Raw genomic sequence first — 22,649 nt, forward strand, 5'->3', positions numbered from 1 at the left:
AATGATCACAGTCCTCATGTCCCCCCAAGGTTGGGGAGGTAGGTAGCAAGACACTGGTGAGTGCTGTGCACCTGACCTAGTAGGTTCACTAAGATTTGGATTATTGTGCCATGCACCAGAAACTCAGCTTAAGCAAGTCTGTGGTGAGGTAGAGAATGGGTGCTCAGGGCAGGTGATGCTATAGGCCAGGATCACACCCCTAGAATCATGAATACATGGTACTTGATAGGGTATTTAGCACATAGTACTCAATGGTCTTTGCCTTCTTACCGTGTGTGTGTGTGTGTGTGTGTGCTCACACATGTGTGTGCATGCTAGCTTGAATTTAAGGGCCTCACTTCTCCAACTTTTTGTCAGTTAATTGAAGATGGAGCCTCAAGGATAACAGCTCAGACTGGCTTCAAGTCTTGATCCTCCAAGTCTCAGCCTCCTCTTACTCCTTTTACTACTGTTTTATGAACACTGTCTTACAATTCCTGAAATCTGTCTTATTCCTGGAATCCATTCACCACTGGATTCACAGAGCATGAACAACCTGGATTTCCAAAGGGCTCTACTATGCATGCAGCCCCAGGTGCCTTCATGAGCCTCCTGGGACTTTCCTGTGTGTTCAGCTCAATGTTAATCTATGGGAATTAGTTAAGCATCATGATATCGATCAGGAAACTGAGGCATAGAGGAGTTGTCTGTTGATCAGAACTTGACTTAAAGATGGCAGTACCCAAAAATATATTTGGATTTTATAATCCAAAGGATTCCAGAAATTCTTTTTACCACTGACTAACCGAATCAAATGACCATGGTTTGTTTTGTTTAGCTGTTTTCCCAGATTGGCCTCACACATTTCTTTGACTTCACTGAATAGTTATTTTGACAATAAATAGACACAGGGTAATTATCAGAGAGTTCATTGAGATAGAATTTGTGATAAAAGGAAAACCAATCCAAAAATTCATGTGTGAGTGTCAGATTTCCTGTCAACAGCATAGTGGCCTTGGGGGAACCCTGGCTTCAAAATGAGCTCTTTGCTGACTGTTGTTTCTTCTGTCCCCAACAACTCTGCGTCCCAGGAGCCACTGGCAGCAACCCCAAAGCTCCCTCCCCCTCACCATTAGCCAAGGCACCAGGGCGCCATGCTTCCTCCAGTCCTTAGGTTTAGAACTCCCAGCTGGCCCTGTCTAGGCCAGTACTGATTCAATTTAGAGCAATGATTCTCAGAGTAAGTCTGTTCTATTTCGTGCCACACACCCTCCGCTTGGCAGCTGCCCATTCCCTTCGAATGGCCTGCTGGAGATTTCATGTCTGCAGTTTAGACTGCAGAGGCATAAACAGAAGGCACAGAAGCCTCAAGGCCAGTCTGACTCACTGTGTGTGAGGGCCTGTGGCTGCCAGATCTGCAGCAAAGCCCAGGCTGCTCCACTTCTAGACTGTGACAGGAGAGCCACCAGTAGAAGAGAAACCCTTATTTGGACACAGGTCTTGTGAAGGGCACTCATCACCAAAGCTTTCTTTATGAAAAATGTTAAACTCTTCTGTATCTAAGGAAGTGAATCCATCCACTAAGCACAATAACAAATACAGCCTGGGGTCCTGTCCCCCTGGGGCACCTCTTTCTACTCCAATAATACAGGCAATCCCTCCATTTTGCAAAAGTGTTGGAGGTTCACTTGAAAATGAGTAATCAAAAGCTTGCCTTCAACTGCATTTCATATTTGTTGCTAAACAAATCATGAAAACCCCATCTGACTGCCAAAGGTATACTGAATGTCACAAATCATGAGATCCACTTCTTACTATGTTAAGAATAAAATATCTTTCTGAGAAAAAGAAAACTATGCCATGGTAGCCTTGCTTTTATTGGGATGACAATCTTTCAAACCAAGATGCTGTCTAAACCCTGTTCTGCCTATTCTACAGTAGGGGCTTCATCTCAGGACATGTGGAACAGAGACTACAGGTGATCTGGGGGCCTCAGTACACTGTTGTCAGAGGTCTGGCATCTCTCCCTGGGGCCTCCCCATTTATCAAGGACTCATACTCACCCCAGATCCTGCTGACATGTCTATGCTGACAGATTTCTACCTATTTGAGTGTGTATATGAACTAGTTTTCTGCTAGTTGGTAATATGCCATACATCCTCACTGGGAATACATATACCAGTCTCATGCCAAACTTTGGCATCAAAGCATAAAGCATAGTTCCATTGTTGAAGGTACTCCCAGGAAGCAGATGCCTCCAGGAATATTTGTCCTCACCTCCATATGGGATGACCCAATGATGTAGTACAAGGGGGCTTTCTGTATAGTTGATACTAGCCAGTCAGCTCATGGACAAAGCCCACAATGCAATGCTGGACAGGATCCAGCTTTCTTTACTCCATCTTCCCAGCTACAGTGGGCCTGCTCCTGGTTATCTGTTCAGCATGAGCTTGCAGGTTCAGCTCACACAGGCATAAGCAGACTCCATTCACTATGGGCATGTGACTATTTACATGCATGTCTCCAGATTCCTGCGCATCCCAGTCTGCAGCATTAGCATAGCCTGTGCCCCCACTTTGCAGTCCAGGGTCAGCTAGGATTGCTATTACGCAAGCCACTTGAACCCTGTCAGGCCTGGAAGTTTGGCTTTCCACACATACTTGTGCTTTTGGAGACAAAGGCAGGAGTCTGTGGCATTTGAGGGGCAGATTCCCTAAAAAGAAGTCTACATAGATCCTGAAGCCAAAGCGAGAACAGCTTCTCAGCCTAACCCCAGTGATGCATAAGTCCCTATCCCCAACCCATTGTTCTGCAGAGCCAGGACCAGAGCCCAGCAGAGCACTGGCCATGCTTAGCCCTACAACTCTTACCCATGTGGTATGCCACATTCCTTCCAGTAACACCTGCTTCCCCTGGAAGGGATTCTCTGCCTCAGATGTTGATGCTATGCCCATCCAATGCTCCCTCTTCTCTTGCCTCTTCTGGACAGGCAGAGTTTTTATTGGAGTTGTACAGGGACACACAGAGAATTGTAGAAGGATATTATCCTCACCAAACTGACCCCACCAATACAGAGATCAGCAAGAAGCAACTGTTGGCCTCACCCCACTTTTAAGTCAAGAAAAAAAACCCAAACAGTAAAGGCATAAGATTTGCCAGTTGGCTGGCTACTTTCAGCCTCAGTCACATAGAGCCCCCGATATCATCCACCCTTTTAAGAACACCCATGAATTCTGAGTCTGCATGCATCCTGAGCCGGCGCGGGGCAGGCTGCCCTTCTCCCATTTGGCTGGGATGATGACAGAGCATGGCAGTGATGCCATAGTCTCATGCTGTAATTGGCATGCATAAATGCCTTTCTTAGATTAATAAGATTAGGAAAACAGATGCTTTCTGAATGAATGTGCTTCCTTTGCTAAGGAAAAAAATTTTTCAAAACTGGGTGCTGTGAAGGATACAGTTAAGGGAAGGATACAGTATAATAAAAAGATGGGGGATTGGCACCTTTTGAGGTCTCATACTAAAAGAGTAGGGGCACATCTGCACTGAGATGCACCTTTCCCACTAACAGGACATTCATTTGGGATGGGCATACGGAGGCTGCTGCTGCTGCAGAACCAGAACTTATTACATGACCAGCCTTAACAAGGAAAGCAAAACTCTCCCTTTCTCATTTCTCATTAACTTCAATATTAATGGTGTCCTTGACTTGTGCTAGGTACTTGACAGCATGGGGTTGGGCCTCATTAGCATGGCCGCAGGACCTTTGTGTAGGTCAGGTTCCCAAAGGTCATCTGCACCCTACCAAGTTGATGCCTGATTCTGTCAAGCAGACTTCCTCCTGATGCCAGTCCCACCTCTGCAAGGGGCAAGCATCATCATGCTGAGATTCAGACAGCCTGTGCAATCTGCCAAACACCCTAAGGACCTCCATTTTTCCTGGCATGTTCTCTGATAGCTTCTGTGTTGACTCCCTTGTAACAGACTTAATAGGCTTCCTAGGCTCTCCTCCTCCTGGGCCCAGTGTGCCTGTCTCACAGCCATGCGCGTATGTGGCTAGCTGACGGGCAGCAACCTTACCTCATGGGACAAATAGAAGGCTGCAATGCCCAAAGGCCAGAAGCAGCAGAGCATGGAGAAGACACTGAGTCCCAGGTGGTCTCGAGGGGGCATCATGAGGAAGTTGTCTTCACTCTCGGTGTCACTTGAGTAGTCACTCTGCAGAGACAGTGGGAGAGACAGGAAAGAAGATCTGTAAAGGGGTATTTGGAGAGCTGCCCAGGACATGGACACCATGCCTGGCTGGAGAAGACACTGCTTGACTGCTGTTATAGCAAAAGATATTGTTTTTGGTACCATTATTGTCTGCCATGTGCAGCTAAAAAATCAAAAGTGCCTCAGCTGAGGCATTCTGCCCATGAACAGGAAGACCAGGAACACAAGCGCAGGACTCTTGGTTGATTCATTAGAAGGTAAAAGCTTACAAAAGCCAAGTACAGCATGGACATCCCCAATTTACAATAGTAAATTTACAATTTACAAATTCTTTGACATTGTGATGCATTTCTGGGGACAATAAATGTATTTTGACTTGGGATATTTCTGCCTTATGATGAGTTTGTTGAGAGATAACACCACTAACGTGGAGTAGCTGAATTTGAAAGACTAGCTAAAATGGTGGGGATAAAGTTGCAATCTATCAGAAGCTGACATTAGGGACTTTGAGAAGGCATGCCCATGCACATCTGGCATTTTGTTCCCACACTTTGTGCTTTCTGTGCTAATTTGTGCTAATTTACAAGATATAGCAGGGCTAATTGGTAAGGAAGGAAGATGCTGTCCTGTGGACCTCTCATTCAAGGTTTCTCTGACTCTAATCTTAGAGGCAGGATGTTGGGGAGGATGCTGATGTGTACCAGATATGCATAGTGGTCCACATGATCATTCATCTCCTCAGATCCTTTCTGTGGGTCTCATGGTTGCTTTGTGAGAAACAGCCCTTAACCACACTTACTGCATTGTGATGCAGTTAGGATGTGTGGAGGAGTAGGGGTTGGGGACAGAAAGTTTTGAAAAGCAGCTGGAATGATTTAAAAAACTCACCCAGCCATGAGAATCACTGCTCAATCTCCCCATAAAGCTCATTGATGCTTTTCAGATACTGACTAGCGAGGGTCCTGCAGTTTACACCTCTCCACCTTTAATGCCTTAGGACACCCCCCAAGGGGGAGATGCTTGTCTTCTACTTGATTGCCCCACTTGCTGGTCCCTACTGTACATTTTCTGTCTTATCAAAACAAGTTTCATTCATTGTGACTTATCAAAAACCAGGATCCCTTTCTCCACCTGCATATGTTATACAAAATTGGAGACCTAGCATATTTTAGACATTGTTTCCTAGAAGAGAAATAGCACCTTGCATCTTGAAGGAGGGTCATTAACTTAACTCCCTTTACCAGTGGTTTGCAGAGTGTCATCCTTTGCTGGCAGAGGTTGCAGTTGCTCAGGAATGCACAGTGTAACTCTGCTGTGAGAACAATCACACACCTACACTAGCCTGCTTGGTACCCTACTTGCCCTTGGTACCCTAGCACTCCTTGCGACACAACAGATATCTCCAAGTGACAAGTGTGTCCTTTTGTAATTTTGCTAATATAGTGCACATAAAATTGCTGGGGCCTCTATCCACGCTGAAACAGCTGAGGTGCTGTAGTGAGCTGATAAGAGCCCCTCTTGGGATTTTGTAGTCCACAGAGAATAGGCATATGTTGTTGGGTTTGCTCAAGTTCACCTGGGATGGAAGTTAATGACCTATATCCACACAAGGTAGGTCCACCTCAACTCACATAGATAGGGAGACCTGCCAGGTCAAGGGATCTGAAGTGTCACTCGACAGAGAGTAGAATGGACAAGACAGCTCCTGGCCACATTGCCACATCACAGCTCATTGCTTGCTGTCTGCCTGAGTGTGAGTCCCTGGAGTGTGATAGAGGGCCCTCTCCATGTACCTGGAACCGTAGAGCATCTTTTCCATAGAGCTATGGCTGTGAAATTTCAGTTCGTTCTACTCTGCACATTATCTCCCATATGGTCTTCAGAACAGCAAAGGGAAATGAAAATCACCATCGTTACGGCCTTCAGAGATGGAAATCAAAACATCTCACAGGTTGCATAATTCATGCTGAGATGTGAGGACCACTGGCTGCCCAGGTAGAGATGTATCCCTGGCACAATCACCTATCAGAATAAAGGATGTGGGGCTGGGGATATAGCCTAGTGGCAAGAGTGCCTGCCTCGGATACACGAGGCCCTAGGTTCGATTCCCCAGCACCACATATACAGAAAATGGCCAGAAGCGGCGCTGTGGCTCAAGTGGCAGAGTGCTAGCCTTGAGCAGGAAGAAGCCAGGGACAGTGCTCAGGCCCTGAGTCCAAGGCCCAGGACTGGCAAAAAAAAAAAAAAAAAGAATAAAGGATGTGCCATCCGGAGTCTGCGCATCTTCACAGCTTCCTGCTGCATATGCACACAGCCTTGTTACCTCAACGTTGTCCAGATCACCCTCTGAAAACAAGCCACCTTGGGATGCTGGGGGACCATTTCTGAGCCAAGTATCTGACTCACTGAGAAACACTGTATCTCTATGGCCTGGCCTCTGACAAATGGTCTGTGAGAGATCATACTCAGAGAAGCTGAAAGCCAGATTAAAGAACCAGCCACTCTTTCTGGTCAGTCAGACCTGACTATGAGCATCACATCAGGTGATAATTCAGATGGAGATCCTTCCAATCCCTGCTTCCATCTAACTTTGAAATGCCCACCTGTGCTTTGTAAGACATATAACCACATCACCTTTTTAAGGAGATCACTGAGAGGAATCAGAGTGTGCAGAGGACTGAGACTAATACCTTGGGCAAATTCAAGGCTGCCTTTCTTAGGGTGGATCTAGAGCAGTTGATGAACAATCAAGGCTAAAATATATCAAAGAGACAGACAGGTGAATTCCTCTTTCCTTGTGTCCTGTGACTATCAGAGGGACCCTCAACACACCCTGAAAGTCCTCTGTTCTTGGCAGCCAGCCCAATGTGTGACATATTTTGTCTGATCAGAAAGATGCAGAATTTTCTTCATTGACCATTTTATTAAATAAATACTCTCAGCGCTTCCATGGTCATTAGTGAGCCATCTAGGCCAGGGCAGTTTCTAAGGTAGGAGCCATGAAGATCTTGTGAGGGTAGCCCTGGGACAATCTGCCATCACCTGCACCATTGTGGTGGGTGCCAGGCTTCCAGTTGTGTCAATTAAGGGTTTTTTTCTTGTCAGTCTATGCCAGGTTTTCCCAGTCTCCTGAAGCCCATAGGTCTTGGTTTGACTCAAAATCAGATCTCATTTTAAACCACAGAGACTCCATGATGTGTGATGCATGCTTAGCTCAGAGTACTGGGCACTGATTAGCACAGAACACTGGGAAGGTACATTTTAGGATCTGAATAGAACTGTCTAAAGTAATTTGCTAATCATCTTGGGCATTCATGCTTACTTTCTCCTGCCAGGCAGTGATTTTCCTGTACACAGGGTGCATTGTATGCTGATAAGACAAAGTGAGAGGAAACCAACAAGACCTCTCGGGTGAAAATGAGCTGTGTCCTGTACAGGAGGGGCCTGGAAAGAGCTCCATGGCTCCCTCTGCAGAAGTGATGATTTGGGGCTCTTCAAGGAATCGATGCTCTGTGTTGGATTGTTGATAGATGGGCGTCAGGAGAAGGGGCTGAGGGGTGTCACGGGACTGGAAGATTGTGAGCAAGAGTGGCCAGACTCAGCCCCAGGACAGGACTGAACATACTCTAGGACTCAGACAATTGTTATTGTCATACACATGGTTAGAGATAATTTTAAGAATAATCTCAAGTTAATGTCTATTTGTCCCTTTCTCTCTGAACCCAGGCCTTGTGGAGGATCTGTGACTTCAGAACTGGATATTTGCTATGATAGGAACAAAGCAGTTCAAAGAACTGATCTTGTTTCCCAAAAAGGCCTCCGCCCTTTTCTATGTGCTGCAGAGGTCATAGGTTCCCCAATGCTCCTCAAAACATGGCCAAAACATCCCTAGGCAGAAGCCAGATTCCCCAGAGAAATGCACAACATTCTACACCCAACCTGGTGCTCCAAATCAGCCTGGGAGGATGCCATTAGGTGTAGTATTGTGGGGAAGAAAAGGCGGAACTGTCACGTAAACAGGGATACAAAGTGGCAGGCATAACACATGACAGACGAGGTTGACCCACCATTGTGCTTCTTTTTCCCATAGGGCCTTGGGCTCCTGCTCAAAATGCCACTTCTTCCCATAAAGCAGTGAGGTAGGACTAAAACTCCTACCTGAGTAGTGAAATCATATCTGTTGCATGATTGGGCATGACAGATCAAACCCATTTCTGTAGCTATGCACAATCAGTCATGATCAGGTGGACTTGCTTCTTGCCCAGTGGCAGAGGCCAATGAGGGACCAATGTCAGTGCAAGGGCTCTCATTTACCAATAATGTCTGAGGGTAAGAGGAAAATTAATAAAGCAGGAAGGCCACTTCCTGGGGTACTAATCAGATTTCCTGCCAGTACCCCTCTCTACTGAGTGTCAGTATTCTTTCACTCTTAATAAACTTTCTGTTTACTGCACTTCATTACTCTTCTACCTATTAATTCCTTACCTAGTGGAGGAACAGACCCCTACTCTTATAAGGCATCAGTATAAGTAAAATACCAACCATATCACTGTCTAATTCCCCAAATCTTGGAATTTAGTTCTTTGTTCTTCAACTTTCCAGTAACCAGATATTTTAAGTATGAGAAGCTCCAGTGTTTGCCCCAAGTCTGTATTAATAACTGTAACAGCTTACATATTGCTCCACAGCAGTACTTATGCACCTCTAGGCTCCTGAAGATGGGGAATACACTCTCAGGGGTCTCACTGTTTGGCTTCTGTTGGTTTTGAGGGGACATTCCAAGCCTGTCACAATGAGAGTGTCCTTTGCCATTTAATGAGGGGTTTCCCATGCTTTAGTTAATGTAGGGGTTCCTCCAGTGCCCTTGTAGGCTTGAAGTCTCTGTGAAATGGTACTTGGAGCTAGTGGGAGGTGGAGACAGTTGCAGATATCCAAACCAGCAATGAAAACAGCCCTGCTTCTTCCCGTTTTGCATTTTGGCACTTTCTATAAAACAAATGCATTCAGCTAATAACGTGTGAAAATAAGTGAGCTAATGTATCATTTAAAAACAAACATTTTTCCCTTTCTGGTTGTATCCAATATTTCCTAAATGATTTTATATTCCTTGGGGAGACAGTTACTGTACTTTTAGAAGGCACTAATGTGACTAAAAGCCAAAAATATGAAAAATTTCTAAAGATGGTGAAAAATAAAGTAAACTCAGAAAGGAAGTAAGATAAAACACAGTGCCCCACATGTTGTAGAAGGAATGACATGAAATATCCTCTGTCTACAGTAGAGTGTCTGTAGGACTTAACATCTTGGGTTTTATGCCCTCCCTTCTTACAGCCGAGCTTGCCCTTTTCCTTTAGATGTTTCTAATTTGATTTCGGACACAGAGAGCATGACTATAGATAACTAAACAATTTTTATGTGTTTGATTGCTTTAAAATTGTGTAACAGCTGATCACAGCTTTGTGGTCATCATTAAGAACAAAGTTCAGTTCTCTTTCCTCCCCCTCCTCCTCCTCCTTTTCCTTCTCCTCCTTCTTCTTCTGTCTTCTTCTTTTTTGATTTTTCCTTTTCTTTTAATGTCATATAATGGGACTTGAACTCGGAACCTTGTACTCTCACTCAGCTTTTTGTCTGATGCCTACCACTTGAACAACAACTCCAATTCTAGCTTTTTTGCTAGCTAATTGGAAATAAGAGTCCCTTGGATTTGTCTGTCTGGATTGGCTGTGAACCATGATCCTCAGTTCTCTAGCTTCTGAGCTAGGATTATAGGCATGAGACACTGGGCTCTTATTTCTCCACATGTTAGTTCTCTCTCTCTCTCTCTCTCTCTCTCTCTCTCTCTCTCTCTCTCTCTCTCTCTGTGTAGTATTCCTCTTGGAAATATAAGTTTTAGATCTCACATTTACCATATGCCCCCCAGAAGACAGCATTCCTGTAATCCATAGACATGACTGGGATGAGATTTTAATTCCCTTATAAAAATGTCCAGGCATCAAGTAGCTGAGAGCCTGTGTGTGGTTTCCCTTTGAGTCTACTTATGTCACTTGTCAAACTCCTGCAAAGCAATTGGACCCGTCTGAGGGTACACCACACGGTTCCTGAGGGGACAGCCACAGCATTCCAGAGACAGGTGCTCGTGCATTTGGCACAGATGGTAAGAGAAACTTCTGCAACTGGATATTTGCCCTAGAGAAGGTGCAAACTCTTTAAGAAGTGTCTAATACACATGTTAGGGTTATTGTGGTCTCCAAGGTCCATAATATTCTGCAATCAGGAGCCAAATGAAGCCAAACTCATTAAGATTCACCACTGTGTGTGTAGTTCCTGGTGCCTTTCTTTGTGAAGATGGAAGTATGTTGATAACATAGACATGTACAGTAGAGGAATATTACTTCATATTCTTGCATGAAACATTTGTTTTCTATCTGTCTACAGGTATTGCATCCAATGGGCAGATAAGGAAAAGAAGTCCTATGACTCCATGTATCAGATTACTTTCTTCTCTGACTAAAGTGCTGGAGGTTTGGGGAGGGCAGCTTTGGCAAACGTTTTCTTGAGACAAGTCTTATCTTGGGTAGAAGAAGCTCTTGGGTAAAAGATTTATGTGCAATGATTTTCTTGGGAGGTTGCTGGATTGGACTGGGTGCAATTCCCAGGGACCATGTGCTGCAAACATACTCCCCAAAGTCTTATATTAATGGGAGTAAAAGGGTGAAAATTTCATCAACTATGGTGTTCAGTGATGAGACCTTTTGGGGTAATGAAGTTAGATAGAGTAGAACCACTGTTGAAGTACAGTAGATCTGCCAATAATACAGGTGAAGAATACCAAAAGATGGCTGCAATGATCCCTGTCTTGTGCCATGTGATGTTCTATGCCAGTGGAAGATTCTGCCAAAAAGAGGATCAAACCCCCTCAACTTTGCTCCCTCAGAACCATGAGCCAAATAAATGTCAACAAATCCCTTTTTCCAATGCTGGGCTATTACTGGAAACATAATAAAAAATGGTCTCAAGAAAAGTGATAGAAGAGTGAGCTCAGGAAGACTATAACCAGTAAAGGGGTGTTACTAAGCCAATCAACTCAGTGGAGACATGGAGCCACTCTTACTGGGAAGCTCAGGAAGGAGGTCAGCAGAAAAAACATTTCTGAAGCAAGTCCAGTGGATTAAGCTGCCTATGTTAGTTATGAGGAGATATCTGGGGATATTATTGTCTGTGAGGAAATCCTCAGATACACAGAGGGGTGGCCCAGGGGACTTGACTTAACCTGAGAGTGAATAGGACATGGACAGCACCCTCTGCAGAGCCTATGGTATACTAAACCAATATGGAAATAAGACCATCAGCTCAGAGAATAATGGGAAATCCCGTCACCACCACCAGGTGAGAAACCCTATCACCACTGCCAAACAATGGTTGCAAAGGCAGAATTAGCCCAAACTTTCTAAAACTTGGTATAGAAAAACACTATTTGATTCTAGTAAAAGTGATTAGGATATAGTAAGAGATGAACGCATGTTGGCAATTATTCACTCATGCACGTTTTTATTTCATAGTCCAGACATAAAAGCATTGTACATGGTATTAGCCGGCTTTCTGTCACTGTAATGCAATACCTGAGATGAGATAATTAATTAAGAGGAAAGGTTTATTTGGCTCAGAGTTTTAGAGGTTTCAGCCTATGTTTAGTTGGCTCTGTTGCTAGATGAGACACATACTATGGCAGGCTCATGGCAGAGCAAAAGAGAGAAGAATCCAGGCACTAGTGGCTCACGCCTGTAACCCTAGCTACTTAGGAGGCTGAGATCTGAGGATGATGGTTTGAAGCCACCCCTGGGCAGGAAAGTTCATGAGCCTCTTATCTTCAGTTAAGTACCCCCAAAATCTGAGAGCGGGGTGAGGGACAAGGCTTCACTATATATACCCTTGAAGACAATGTGCCTGACAACCTAATACTCTTCTCCTAGGCCCCACTTCCAAAAAGTTCCACTACTTGGAGATGAAGCTTTTACCATGTAGGGTTTGGGGAGCATTCAACTCCCAAACTATAGCACACAGTAAACTTCACATTTTGTGAATCTCATGGCCCCTGGCTCATTAAAGGATCTGTGTGCTGAAAGGGAAGCAGAGAGCAGGACAAAGCATGGAGTAAGTAGGGATAGATAATGTGCCTGCATCTAGCCCAATGCATGAGCTTCCCACTTCCCGGTGTTTGAAAAACTAGTGTGTGGTCCATATCTAAGTACATAATGGGGAAATAAAGTTATGTGGTCGATTTTACAACCCAATACCAAAATATCATTCAATATTGATCTAATTATCAAATACATATTATTGCTTAAAATTTGCATTATTCTAAAAGGTTATTGAGTCTCTGCATGTAAGAACTTCATGAATACTTTTAAAGGCCATGATAATAATCTAAATTTTCAGGAGGGTGGGGGGAAGGGCACAGAACACAGGGGGAAAAGGGTGAAAAAATATAGCTGTGGAGCTTACTGGATGATGAAAGTGAACTATACAACTTGTGGGTAGAGGTGGGAGAAAGAGACTGGGAGAGAGTGAGGGAGCAGAAGACACTGTATGAAAGGAAATGCACTCATTACCTGACTCATATAATTATAATACCTCTGTACATCACCTCTATAATAACAATAAAGTTAAGTAATTAAAAATAGGCTAAATCAGAATAAATTCTAATAAAAATAGACTAAATAGAGATTATAACAATAATCTAAAATGTTCATTTTAGATAATGTTTTTCTGATGAACTCAGCATATAATCCATTGTATTCCTTACTGTTTTCATGTGGGAAGTCCAAAATAGCTTTAGTACCTGCATTTAGATTGACTTAAAGGTAAAGCTGAAAACTGGGCCACCTTCTTTTAGTACAGCTCTCTTATCATTACAGACTGTCTCATTGTCAGGGCTCTGAAGGGGCAGGGCCAGTGCTGGAAGTTTAAACCCCATATCCAAGTGCAAATGATGCTGGTCTCACAGTTCCTTCGAAGAAACAAAAGGAAAGGTGGGAGAAAAATGAGGGAGATAGTAAGTTTGCCAAGAAATGTACTCACTACCTTACATAGGTAACTGTAACCCCTCTGCATAGTACCTTGACAATGAAATTTAAAAAAAAAAAAAGAAAAGTTGAGTTGTCACAAATTAAAGAACATGACCCACCACACTCTTAGTAGGACTTAAAGGAAATAGGGCTCCAGGGATACAAACCAGAACAGTGTTTAAGAGGGAAAACTGTCCATTGAAAACTACATCACAGATGTTTTAGGAATGTATGCTGAAGATCCATCCTCAAAAATACAAAGTTATACATGGACAAGACTGTTCGTTGCAGCATTGTAAGTAATTGCAAAATATTAAAAATAATCTAAAGATTGTTCAGACAAAAGTGCTAAATAAGATGTGAAATATTCTCACTGTAAAGTAGAGTGCAGCTTAAAAATGAGAGGTACCAATACAAATTGATTGGACTAGAGCTGAAGTTGGGTAGACAGACAGACAGACAGTAATATACACATACACATTTATCCACAGGTAAATATCAGATAAGTAGATAGGAAAATATATGCCACATCACATTTCAGTCAATGATGGACTCCCATTTATCAGAGTGGTCCTATCAAAATACATCACCTAGCATCACAACCATCTTAATTTGTGTAAGACTCTTCTGTGATGCTTGCACAATGACAAAATTGTATATGGCACATTTCTTGGAGTTGGTGAATGACTGGTGGACAGCAGGATTGTTGCAAAATATCACAGTACCTCCATAAAAGTCACTTATTAATTACAAAGAAATACTGTCACACTGCCAGTGAGAACATGGCAGGCACTGAAGCAAGCAACTGAAGTTGCCATCAATAGCAAAGGACAAATCAATGGCCTGGGCATCCTAATTGAACGTATTGGAAGGGATGGTGTCAGTACTGAGGCATTTCTAATAATAATGCAGCGATCTGAATCTAATGAAAAGGAATCATCAGACAAACCCAAGTTGATGGCTGGGCTACAATATACCTGACCTGTGTTCTACAAATAGTCAAGAAAGTCATGAAAGGTCAGAACAGAGGACTTTTCCAGATTAAAGAAGACAACAGGGCTGAGAATTTGGCCTAGTGGCAAGAGTGCTTGCCTTGTATATATGAAGCCCTGGGTTCGATTCCTCAGCACCACATATATGGAAAAGGGCCAGAAGTGGTGTTGTGGCTCAAGTGGCAGCTAGCCTTGAGCAAAAAGAAGCCAGGGACAGTGCTCAGGCCCTGAGTCCAAGGCCCAGGACTGGCAAAGAAAAAAAAAAAAAAAGACAACAAGGGCAATGTTTCTGTGCTTGGTGGCTCACGCCTGTAATCCTAGCTATTCAGGAGGCTGATATCTGAGGATAGTGGTTGGAAGCCTGCCTAGCCAGAAAAGTCCTGGAGAGACTCTTATAGCCAGTTAGCCACTCAAAAAGAAGTGGAGCTGTGATTCAAAGTGGTTAGCACTAACTAGCCTTGAGAACAACAGCCCAGGGACAATGCCCAGGCCCTGAGTCCAAACCTTACAACCGATAAAAAAAAATAAAATGAAAGAAGTGCAATGTGGGATCCGGGACCAGAATTTCTTTTCCTTTGTCTATAAAGAACAATGCTGTGAGAATTCCCAAAGTTTGAATGCAGTCCTATAGATTAGATGATAGTATTGCAACAATGTTAATTTCCAGATTTTTTATCACCACATTTCATTTAGGGAGACAGCAACATCATGTTTGTCACTAACTTGCAAACAACACAGAAACAATATCTGTTTCAATATAGAGAATCATAAAGCAAGAACAGGGACTCTTAAGACAGGAATACAAGAATTTTGAATTGTTCTTGCAACTTTTTGATAAGTCTGACTCAACAATAAAAAGCCAAAAACTGTTCTATTTTAGCAGAAAAAATTATACTTTAAATTGAATCCTTCTCCTTTGGGGACTAAGCACTGCATACCCCTTTTCCCTCCTTTTTGGATTGTGCTTTAATGGAAATACTGTGAGCATTACTGGAAAAAAATGAAAAGATATTGAATTCTCTTTTTATGACATATGAATAATTCATTGGGCATTGCAATTTGGTGTTTCATCAAGCTCATCCTTTTCATGTTTTCACAGGGAAGCTACTTAGTGGTCTTCAGTATCACACACCTGCTCACAGAAACACGGCATGTCAAATGTTTCAAAGAGATGCATTGGAGTCAGAAGTCAAACAAATCAAGTTGAGTTCTGTCCCTTCTCCTGGAATGGGAGCCCTGTGGAGCCAGAAATAACTTCTCAAAGCACAGAGCAACCCAGCGCTCATAGCCTGGGGCTGACAGGGCAAATGGCTCTTGGCATCATCCGGCAGAAGATGGCCTATTTGTGCCATACTGAGGCTATGCCCTCAATGTCCAACCTTGTAAACTTCTATGAGATGGGAAGAACTCCCAGTAGAAACACGAGGACAGCATCAGGCTGCTAGGGGTGAGGAGGTATGGGCTGGGAGGCCAGGGCTTTGATAGAATGCCAGCTCTCCTGGGCAGGATGGACAGGTTTGATGGAACCTGACACCCATCTCTCCACAACTGTCCACCTCCCCAATAAATGACTTCAGAAATGCAAAGCTTACTTCAGATGCTGTGGGAAGGGAGGAATCAACATCTCTCCCTTTAAGAGACCAGTGGTCATCTCTAACCTCATGTCCTACCACACCCTGGCCTTCACCTTAGGTACCGTCTCTTTGATTTGAGTGAGAATCATGTTAAAGTTGGTCCAGAGTATGTAAAAATGTAGATTCCCCCAACTTCAGTTTGCCCAATGTTTCTCCACCATCTTAAATATGCCAGGCACCTGACAATGATATTAGCCTTGTGTGCTTTTAGATTCAGATATGTAACAAGAAGAAAATATAACAAGCAAAAACATGGTCTGGGAGAGTTACATGGTTCAGTGGTCCCAGAGTCACTGCCCAGCTGACTCATGGGTGACAGACTCACAAGCAGAAAGTGCCTTCCCACAATCGACTTCCTAGTTTGAAAAAAAAAATTAGTCTTTTCCAAACCAATTATTGCCTCTGTGAAAAATCCAACTGTAATAAACCTTGGTTTTTGTTAAGAGATAAATACAACACTGGAATTTTCAGGTATCAGCTATGAAGAAAAATTCTCTAACTTAGATTTCTTCCTCAGTGTTCTGAAACGTTCTGTTTCATTGACAAAAGTATATATTTTTAGTTGTAGTTTTTTTTCTGTTGGTCAAAGGGCTTGAATTCAGGGCTTGGGTGCTGTCCCTGAGCTTTTTGGCTGTAGTTAGTTGGAGAAAAGAGTCTCATGGACTTTCCTGCCCAGGCTGGCTTCAAATCTCGATCCTCAGATCTCAGCCTCCTGAGTACCTAAAATTACAGGTATGTACCACCAGCTCCGGGACTTAAGTTTCACTTTTAGTTGTGATCTGAAGTCTATAGAAAGAATATTAAAACTCATTAATGAATTAGTATTTAATGAATATCTCTATATGAGTATCTATGTGATGGCTCATTTGGGTTGAGAACTTGATTGGAAATGGAAATGCCCAGGAGATGAGAGAAATGCATCTCTGGGAGTTTCTGTTTGCAGGGACCATTAGAACATGAGGGTTCTCCATGAATGAATGGATTAATTCTGTGATGGGCTCATACTGCAGTGGCCTTATTGGGAGACCACAAAAGTTGGTGGTGGCCTTGGTCATGCAGTGTGTCTCAAGGCTATACCTTGTCCTTCCCCTTTCTCTGCTCCTTTCTTTCTTGGCCACTGTGATGGGAACTGCTCTGCTCTGACCAATTCTGAATGATGGACTGACATTTCTGAAGCCATCACAGAGACAAATCCTCCCTTAAGTGGTTAGGTGTTCTGTCTTAGTGATAAGAAAACTGATACCCTCTATGTGGATATATGTGGGCGTGTGAAATTATTTCAGTGTTTGGAATACACACACTTTGAAGTAATGCACAAAAACATTCTCACTTTGAGAAAAAAAATATATCACACATGTACAGTTGAATAATCTTAGACTCACATAAAGATTTCCAAAATAGAACAGAGTTCCTGTAGAAACTGCAAAGATAGGCCAGAGCCCTCACGTGTCCTTGCCTTCCCTCTTACAAATCATGTTACAGTGATAATGGAATTTTATGCCTCTATCAGAAAGAATGACATTGTTCCATTTGTAAGGAAATGGAAGGACTTGGAAAAAGTTATACTAAGTGAAGTGAGCCAGACCCAAAGAAACATGGACTCTATGGCCTCCCTTATTGGGAATAATTAGTACAGGTTTAGGCAAGCCATAGCAGAGCATCACAAGGCCCAATAGCTATACCCTTAGAAACACATAAGATGATGCTAAGTGAAATGAACTCCATGTTATGGAAACAAGTGATATATCACAGTTGTAACTACTTTCAACGTCCTATGTGTATGTGTAGTTTCTATTATTGATGATGTTTTGTATCACCTTCCTATGTTTGTACCTACACTATCTCTGTAATCTTATCTGAGTATATTGGAAACCGTGTTTACTGGTATTGGAAGTAGGAAATTCAAAGGGAATACCAAATTCGAGAGACACAGGGTAAAAAAAGAGAAATAACTACAAAAGCAACACTTGCAAAACTGTTTGGTGTAAGTGAACTGAACACCTGGGGGGGGGAGGGAAAGTGGGGGAGGGAGGGGGGCATGAGGGACAAGGCAACAAACAGTACAAGAAATGTATCCAATGCCCAACGTATGATACTGTAACCTCTCTGTACGTCAGTTTGATAATAAAAATTTGAGAAAAAAAATAAAATAAAATCAGGCAAATGACACTGATACAATATCTCGAATTGAAAGACAGATTTTTGTCACATTTTGTCAGTGTATCCATACCTTGTTCTCATGCTGTGGTGTTCAGTTCTAGTGATTCTGTTACCTGTACAAATTCATACAACCACTACAACCCACCAGGAAATAAACATGGTCCATCCCTTCCCCAAACTCCCTTCATCAACCTTCTCATAGTCACATTCTTGTTCAACTGTAAGCCCTGGCAACCAATGAAATTTGTCTGTTGTTACCCTGTTGTCTTTTCAGAATGCCATCCAAATGGAACCTGCCATACAGTACATTGTCTTGTGAGAATGTCCTTTTCCTTGCAGTGTATCATCCCTGAGATACATCCAGGTATTGTTCAAAGGAGTTACACAACTGTAATCCTCTCCTGCTTATACTATACTTTAATCAATTTGTTTGTGAATATATGCTTATGACCCTGTGTACCAGATACATTGATTAGTGTCCTGGAAGCCACAGTGAAAACGGCTGATAAGTACAAGTACAAAAATTATAAAGTATCTGTAGAACATGCACTTGGTTTGAGCTGCTTGTCCTTTGCATAGCAAAAAGTATTTCAGAAGAGTATGAATAATGATTCCTGCATTACTGTGGCAGATGGATTCATTACTCAGGACTGCCTCATCTCCCCTCTTTATCCACTGGCTACATAACACATGCCCATGCTTTTAATTGACACATATAAGAAAGTGTAAGATGACATTGTAAGAATAGGGATTTGTATTCCCTGAGAAATGTGTCTTAAACTATGCATTTAAGTGAGTTATATGTGATACTGAAAATCAAAACACTAGATGCCATACTATTATTATATCATGTGTATATTTCATAAGATACATTTAAATTTCTCCTTGGGAACTGCTCTTGGTATTCCCTCAAAGGTGGCAAGTACTTATGTCACAAAGGGAATTTAACTTGTGTATAAGCCAAAGTTTTCTGTCCAGTGTCTCTTCACAGAATAAAGTGGCTGCACAGTGTGGGTAACAAGACAATGCAATGAGACTATGGGGATATAAAACAGCTCCCTGTGTGAGTGTGACCCAACATAGATCCAAGAGAAAATGTGCATATAAATACATTTTATCAATTTACAAATTGCTCCAAGGGAGAGAAATGACTAATTTAAATTTTGAATGCCCAAAGCAGCTATTGTTCATTTGTCTAATGATAATTAGATAAACTTTTGTCTAACCACAAGCCATATATGAATATCTGAACATTCTTGGTCTGTATCTGATGCATGCTGAGACAAGCATGTCTAATGCTTTTGATAATTTCCTGGCATACTATCTTGGATAGTAAAACAGGAAGAAGGTAAATTCTGTTCCCAACAGCAACTGGACAAATGATCAAAAACAGCCTGGTTAGGGCTTACAATGTGACCAAAGTCCAACAGTACATTAATGATATTTATTTATGGGAAAATAAATGATTTTTATTAAAACCAACCTACACAGGAAATGAAAATGGCAGACATAATTCCACTTATCAAAAAACCATACTGCAAATACCCTATCAAAGAACACAAAGATAAAAGACATGAATAGCATGATCAAACAACTTGACCTGATATGTAATTACAGAATAATTTACACAATGGAAGAACACCCATTCTAAGTACATGCAGCACATTTCCCAGAAATCATTCTGTAACAGGCTATCTATCAAGTCCTAACTAATTTCAAAGAACAATTATACAAACTATGTATTTCAGTCATAATTAAATTTAATTATAAATAAATGATAGCTAAGTATGAGAAACCCCTGAACACTTGAAAATCAAACCACACATTTATGAATAACTCATTAGTAAAATAAGAAAATGGTATTCTTGTATCCAGAAAATTTTTAAGTAAATGAAAATAAGGAGAACATGCCAAAATCTATAAGATGAGTTTAAACAGTGTTTGAAAGAAGTCTAGATAGCTTTTTGAACACTTATAGTATAAAAGAACAGACTTCATTGAATAAAACTAGCTTCCATGTAAGGAAATTAGGTAAGTAAAACAAATTTAAACCCAAGAAAGCAAAGGACAGGGTATCATAAATATTTAAGTAAAAACTAGTGAAATGGAAAGCTCAAAACCAATGGGGAAAAAACAATGAAATCAAAAGAAAAATATTTGAAAAGATCAACAGAAGTGACAAATTACTAGCTGCATTGACCAAGGAAGAAATAGAAAACCCAAGATAATTAAATATGACCTGAAAGAGAATACCTTAACACCAACCTTACAGGAAGGAGACAGGTTTAAATAGGATACTATGAGCAAATTAGGTAACAAGGATAAGATAATCACAAATTACTAAAATTAAGTCATAAAGGAAGAGAAAAACAGATTTTCTTTAGAATAGTAAACTAAACAACAAACAAATAGATTCAGATAAGTAACTGAAAATGTGCTTGCAAACAGCCTAGGCCTATATGACTTCACTAGTGACTTTTAACCAACATTTACGAGTAAAGTACTCCCATAAAAATAAAAATTTCCAGAAAATAGTGACAGAGACAGTTGCCAATTTATCCTTGGAGACCAATATTATCCTAATACCAAAGCCAAAACAAAAGAACACACAAAAATGTAAACCATATCTAGATCCCTCTTGCACATAGGCATAAAAATCTTTAACAAATAACTACAAGAGTGAACCTAGCAACAGATGAAGAAAGCTGGAGGTAGTCTCTAAAGCAAGGATAGTTTAGTACCTGTAAATCAGTTATTGCACTGCACTGTATCATTAGACAAAAGAATACAAGGCAAAACAAAAACTAAGTACATATAACCTAAGCAAAAATAGAGGAAAGCACTTGTCAAATCTAGTGCTTGTCTTTTAAATGAAAAATAAACATATATTCTGAGCACTGGTGGCTCACCCCTGTAAACCTAGCTACTCAGGAAGCTGAGATCTGAGGATCATGGTTCAAAGCCATCCCAGGCAGGAAAGTGTGTGAGACTCTTATCTCCAACAAGCCAGAAGTGGAGTTGTGGTTCATGTGGTAGAGCAGCAGCCGTGAGCAAAAACACTCAAGGACAGTGCCCAGACCCTAAGTTCAAACCCTAGAATGGGTACACACACCACCACCACCACAACAACAACAACAACAACAACAACAACAACAACATTATTCCACAAAATACTGAACAAAGGAATCTTCCTACATCTTGCTAAGAACTTCTACCAAAAAACTATAGCTAACATCATTTTTAATCCTGAAAGCTTGAATTATGAAGGCTACACACACCTATAAGCATATCAGTGCACAGTGATGCACTTGTTCTTATTGTTTCTGTTAAACACTGCATTTGAGATTCTAGCCCATGCAATGAAGTTTAATAAAAAAAACAACAACAACCAAGAGAGGTGGGTAGATGAACAGAAAGAGGAGTAGTAGGTGAGTACAGTCATAATACTCAATGTACACATGTGAAAATGGAACCTGGTACCTTGATAAGATGGGTGGGTTTGGGAGAGATGATGGGAGAGGTAACACTTATCAAAATGCTTTGTACTCATAAAGTGACATGTTGAATTGAAATGCATTTGTAGAACCATTTAAAAATAATAAAAAATGCACAACCAAAATATACCAACATTCCCTCCTATCCAAATTATCTTCCCAGATCTCATACTAATAATTAGCCATTCATACCAGAGTATGAAAAAATAATTTCTAAAAATATTTTCTATTATTTTCCGAATTTGTTTTTCTTCCCCTGGGTCATTTGTCCTATTTGCTGCTATTTAGTTTTATTGGTGCTTTTGAATTTCTTGTTGATTAAGAAAACACTTCTTTTTGTCATACTTACGGAAGCAAAGTATACAGGGATCTATTGTGGTTGTAAATTTTGATCTCCTGCAGGCGCCTAGCCTTTGAATGGGAAGACAGCTTTGAAGATCTTAGAGAACTCTGAGTGAGAAATGAAGAAGAGTTCTGGGACAATTCTAGCTGTCTCTTTGTGATTTGTTTGTGGAGTCTGGCACAAAGCTAAATGGAAGGTCATTGTAATATACACATTTTTCCCCTAATATAGACAGAGCAGTTCATCATTGGGAGATAAAGGTCTGAAGTTTCCCATTCCCTTTTTTCAGGCTTAGCCTGTATGGACGTAGTTTTTAGATGACCATGGTGCAGATATGGACAGATGCACATTGCCATACGTAAGTGGCAGTGACCTGCCTTTTGGCTTTTGGTCAGCATCTCTGAGAACAGGAGTGTGGTGAGGCCTCTCCAGCTGTGGGGTCCATTCACTTTATCCCATAGGTTTCAACTCTTATTGTATACTTTGCAGAATTACTTGATTATCTGTCCCTGAAAGCACATGGTTTGAGTTTATTTCTGTGAAAAGGAGAAGTGGCTTCTCGCTGCTGGTGGTCTTTTAGGCTGCAGTTTTTAGCTCCTGGCTGTGAATTGGATGAGGCAGTGGATGGTCACATAACAGAGAAGGTCCTGGGCTGTAGGACACCAGGCTCAATTATCACACCTGCCAGTGGGTTAGGACCATCTGTGAGGTCAGCCTGTGTTCAGTGAACATTCTTAAAAATCCTGTGGACCCCCCCATCATTCCCA

At 41.7% G+C, this 22,649-nt stretch overlaps 1 protein-coding gene across 1 annotated transcript in view; it reads right to left on the bottom strand.

Annotated features, from left to right (window-relative positions):
* Positions 1 to 22,649, bottom strand: part of Syndig1 (synapse differentiation inducing 1) — a 103,425-nt gene that overhangs the window by 20,275 nt on the left and 60,501 nt on the right. Inside the window, exon 3 of the mRNA XM_048349358.1 lies at positions 4,055 to 4,197. Coding sequence (XP_048205315.1) covers positions 4,055 to 4,197 — 143 coding nt within the window. The remainder of the gene's footprint in view (positions 1 to 4,054; positions 4,198 to 22,649) is intronic.

This window comes from Perognathus longimembris, chromosome 6 (genome assembly GCF_023159225.1).
Source record: "Perognathus longimembris pacificus isolate PPM17 chromosome 6, ASM2315922v1, whole genome shotgun sequence".
NCBI classification, from domain to species: domain Eukaryota; kingdom Metazoa; phylum Chordata; class Mammalia; order Rodentia; family Heteromyidae; genus Perognathus; species Perognathus longimembris.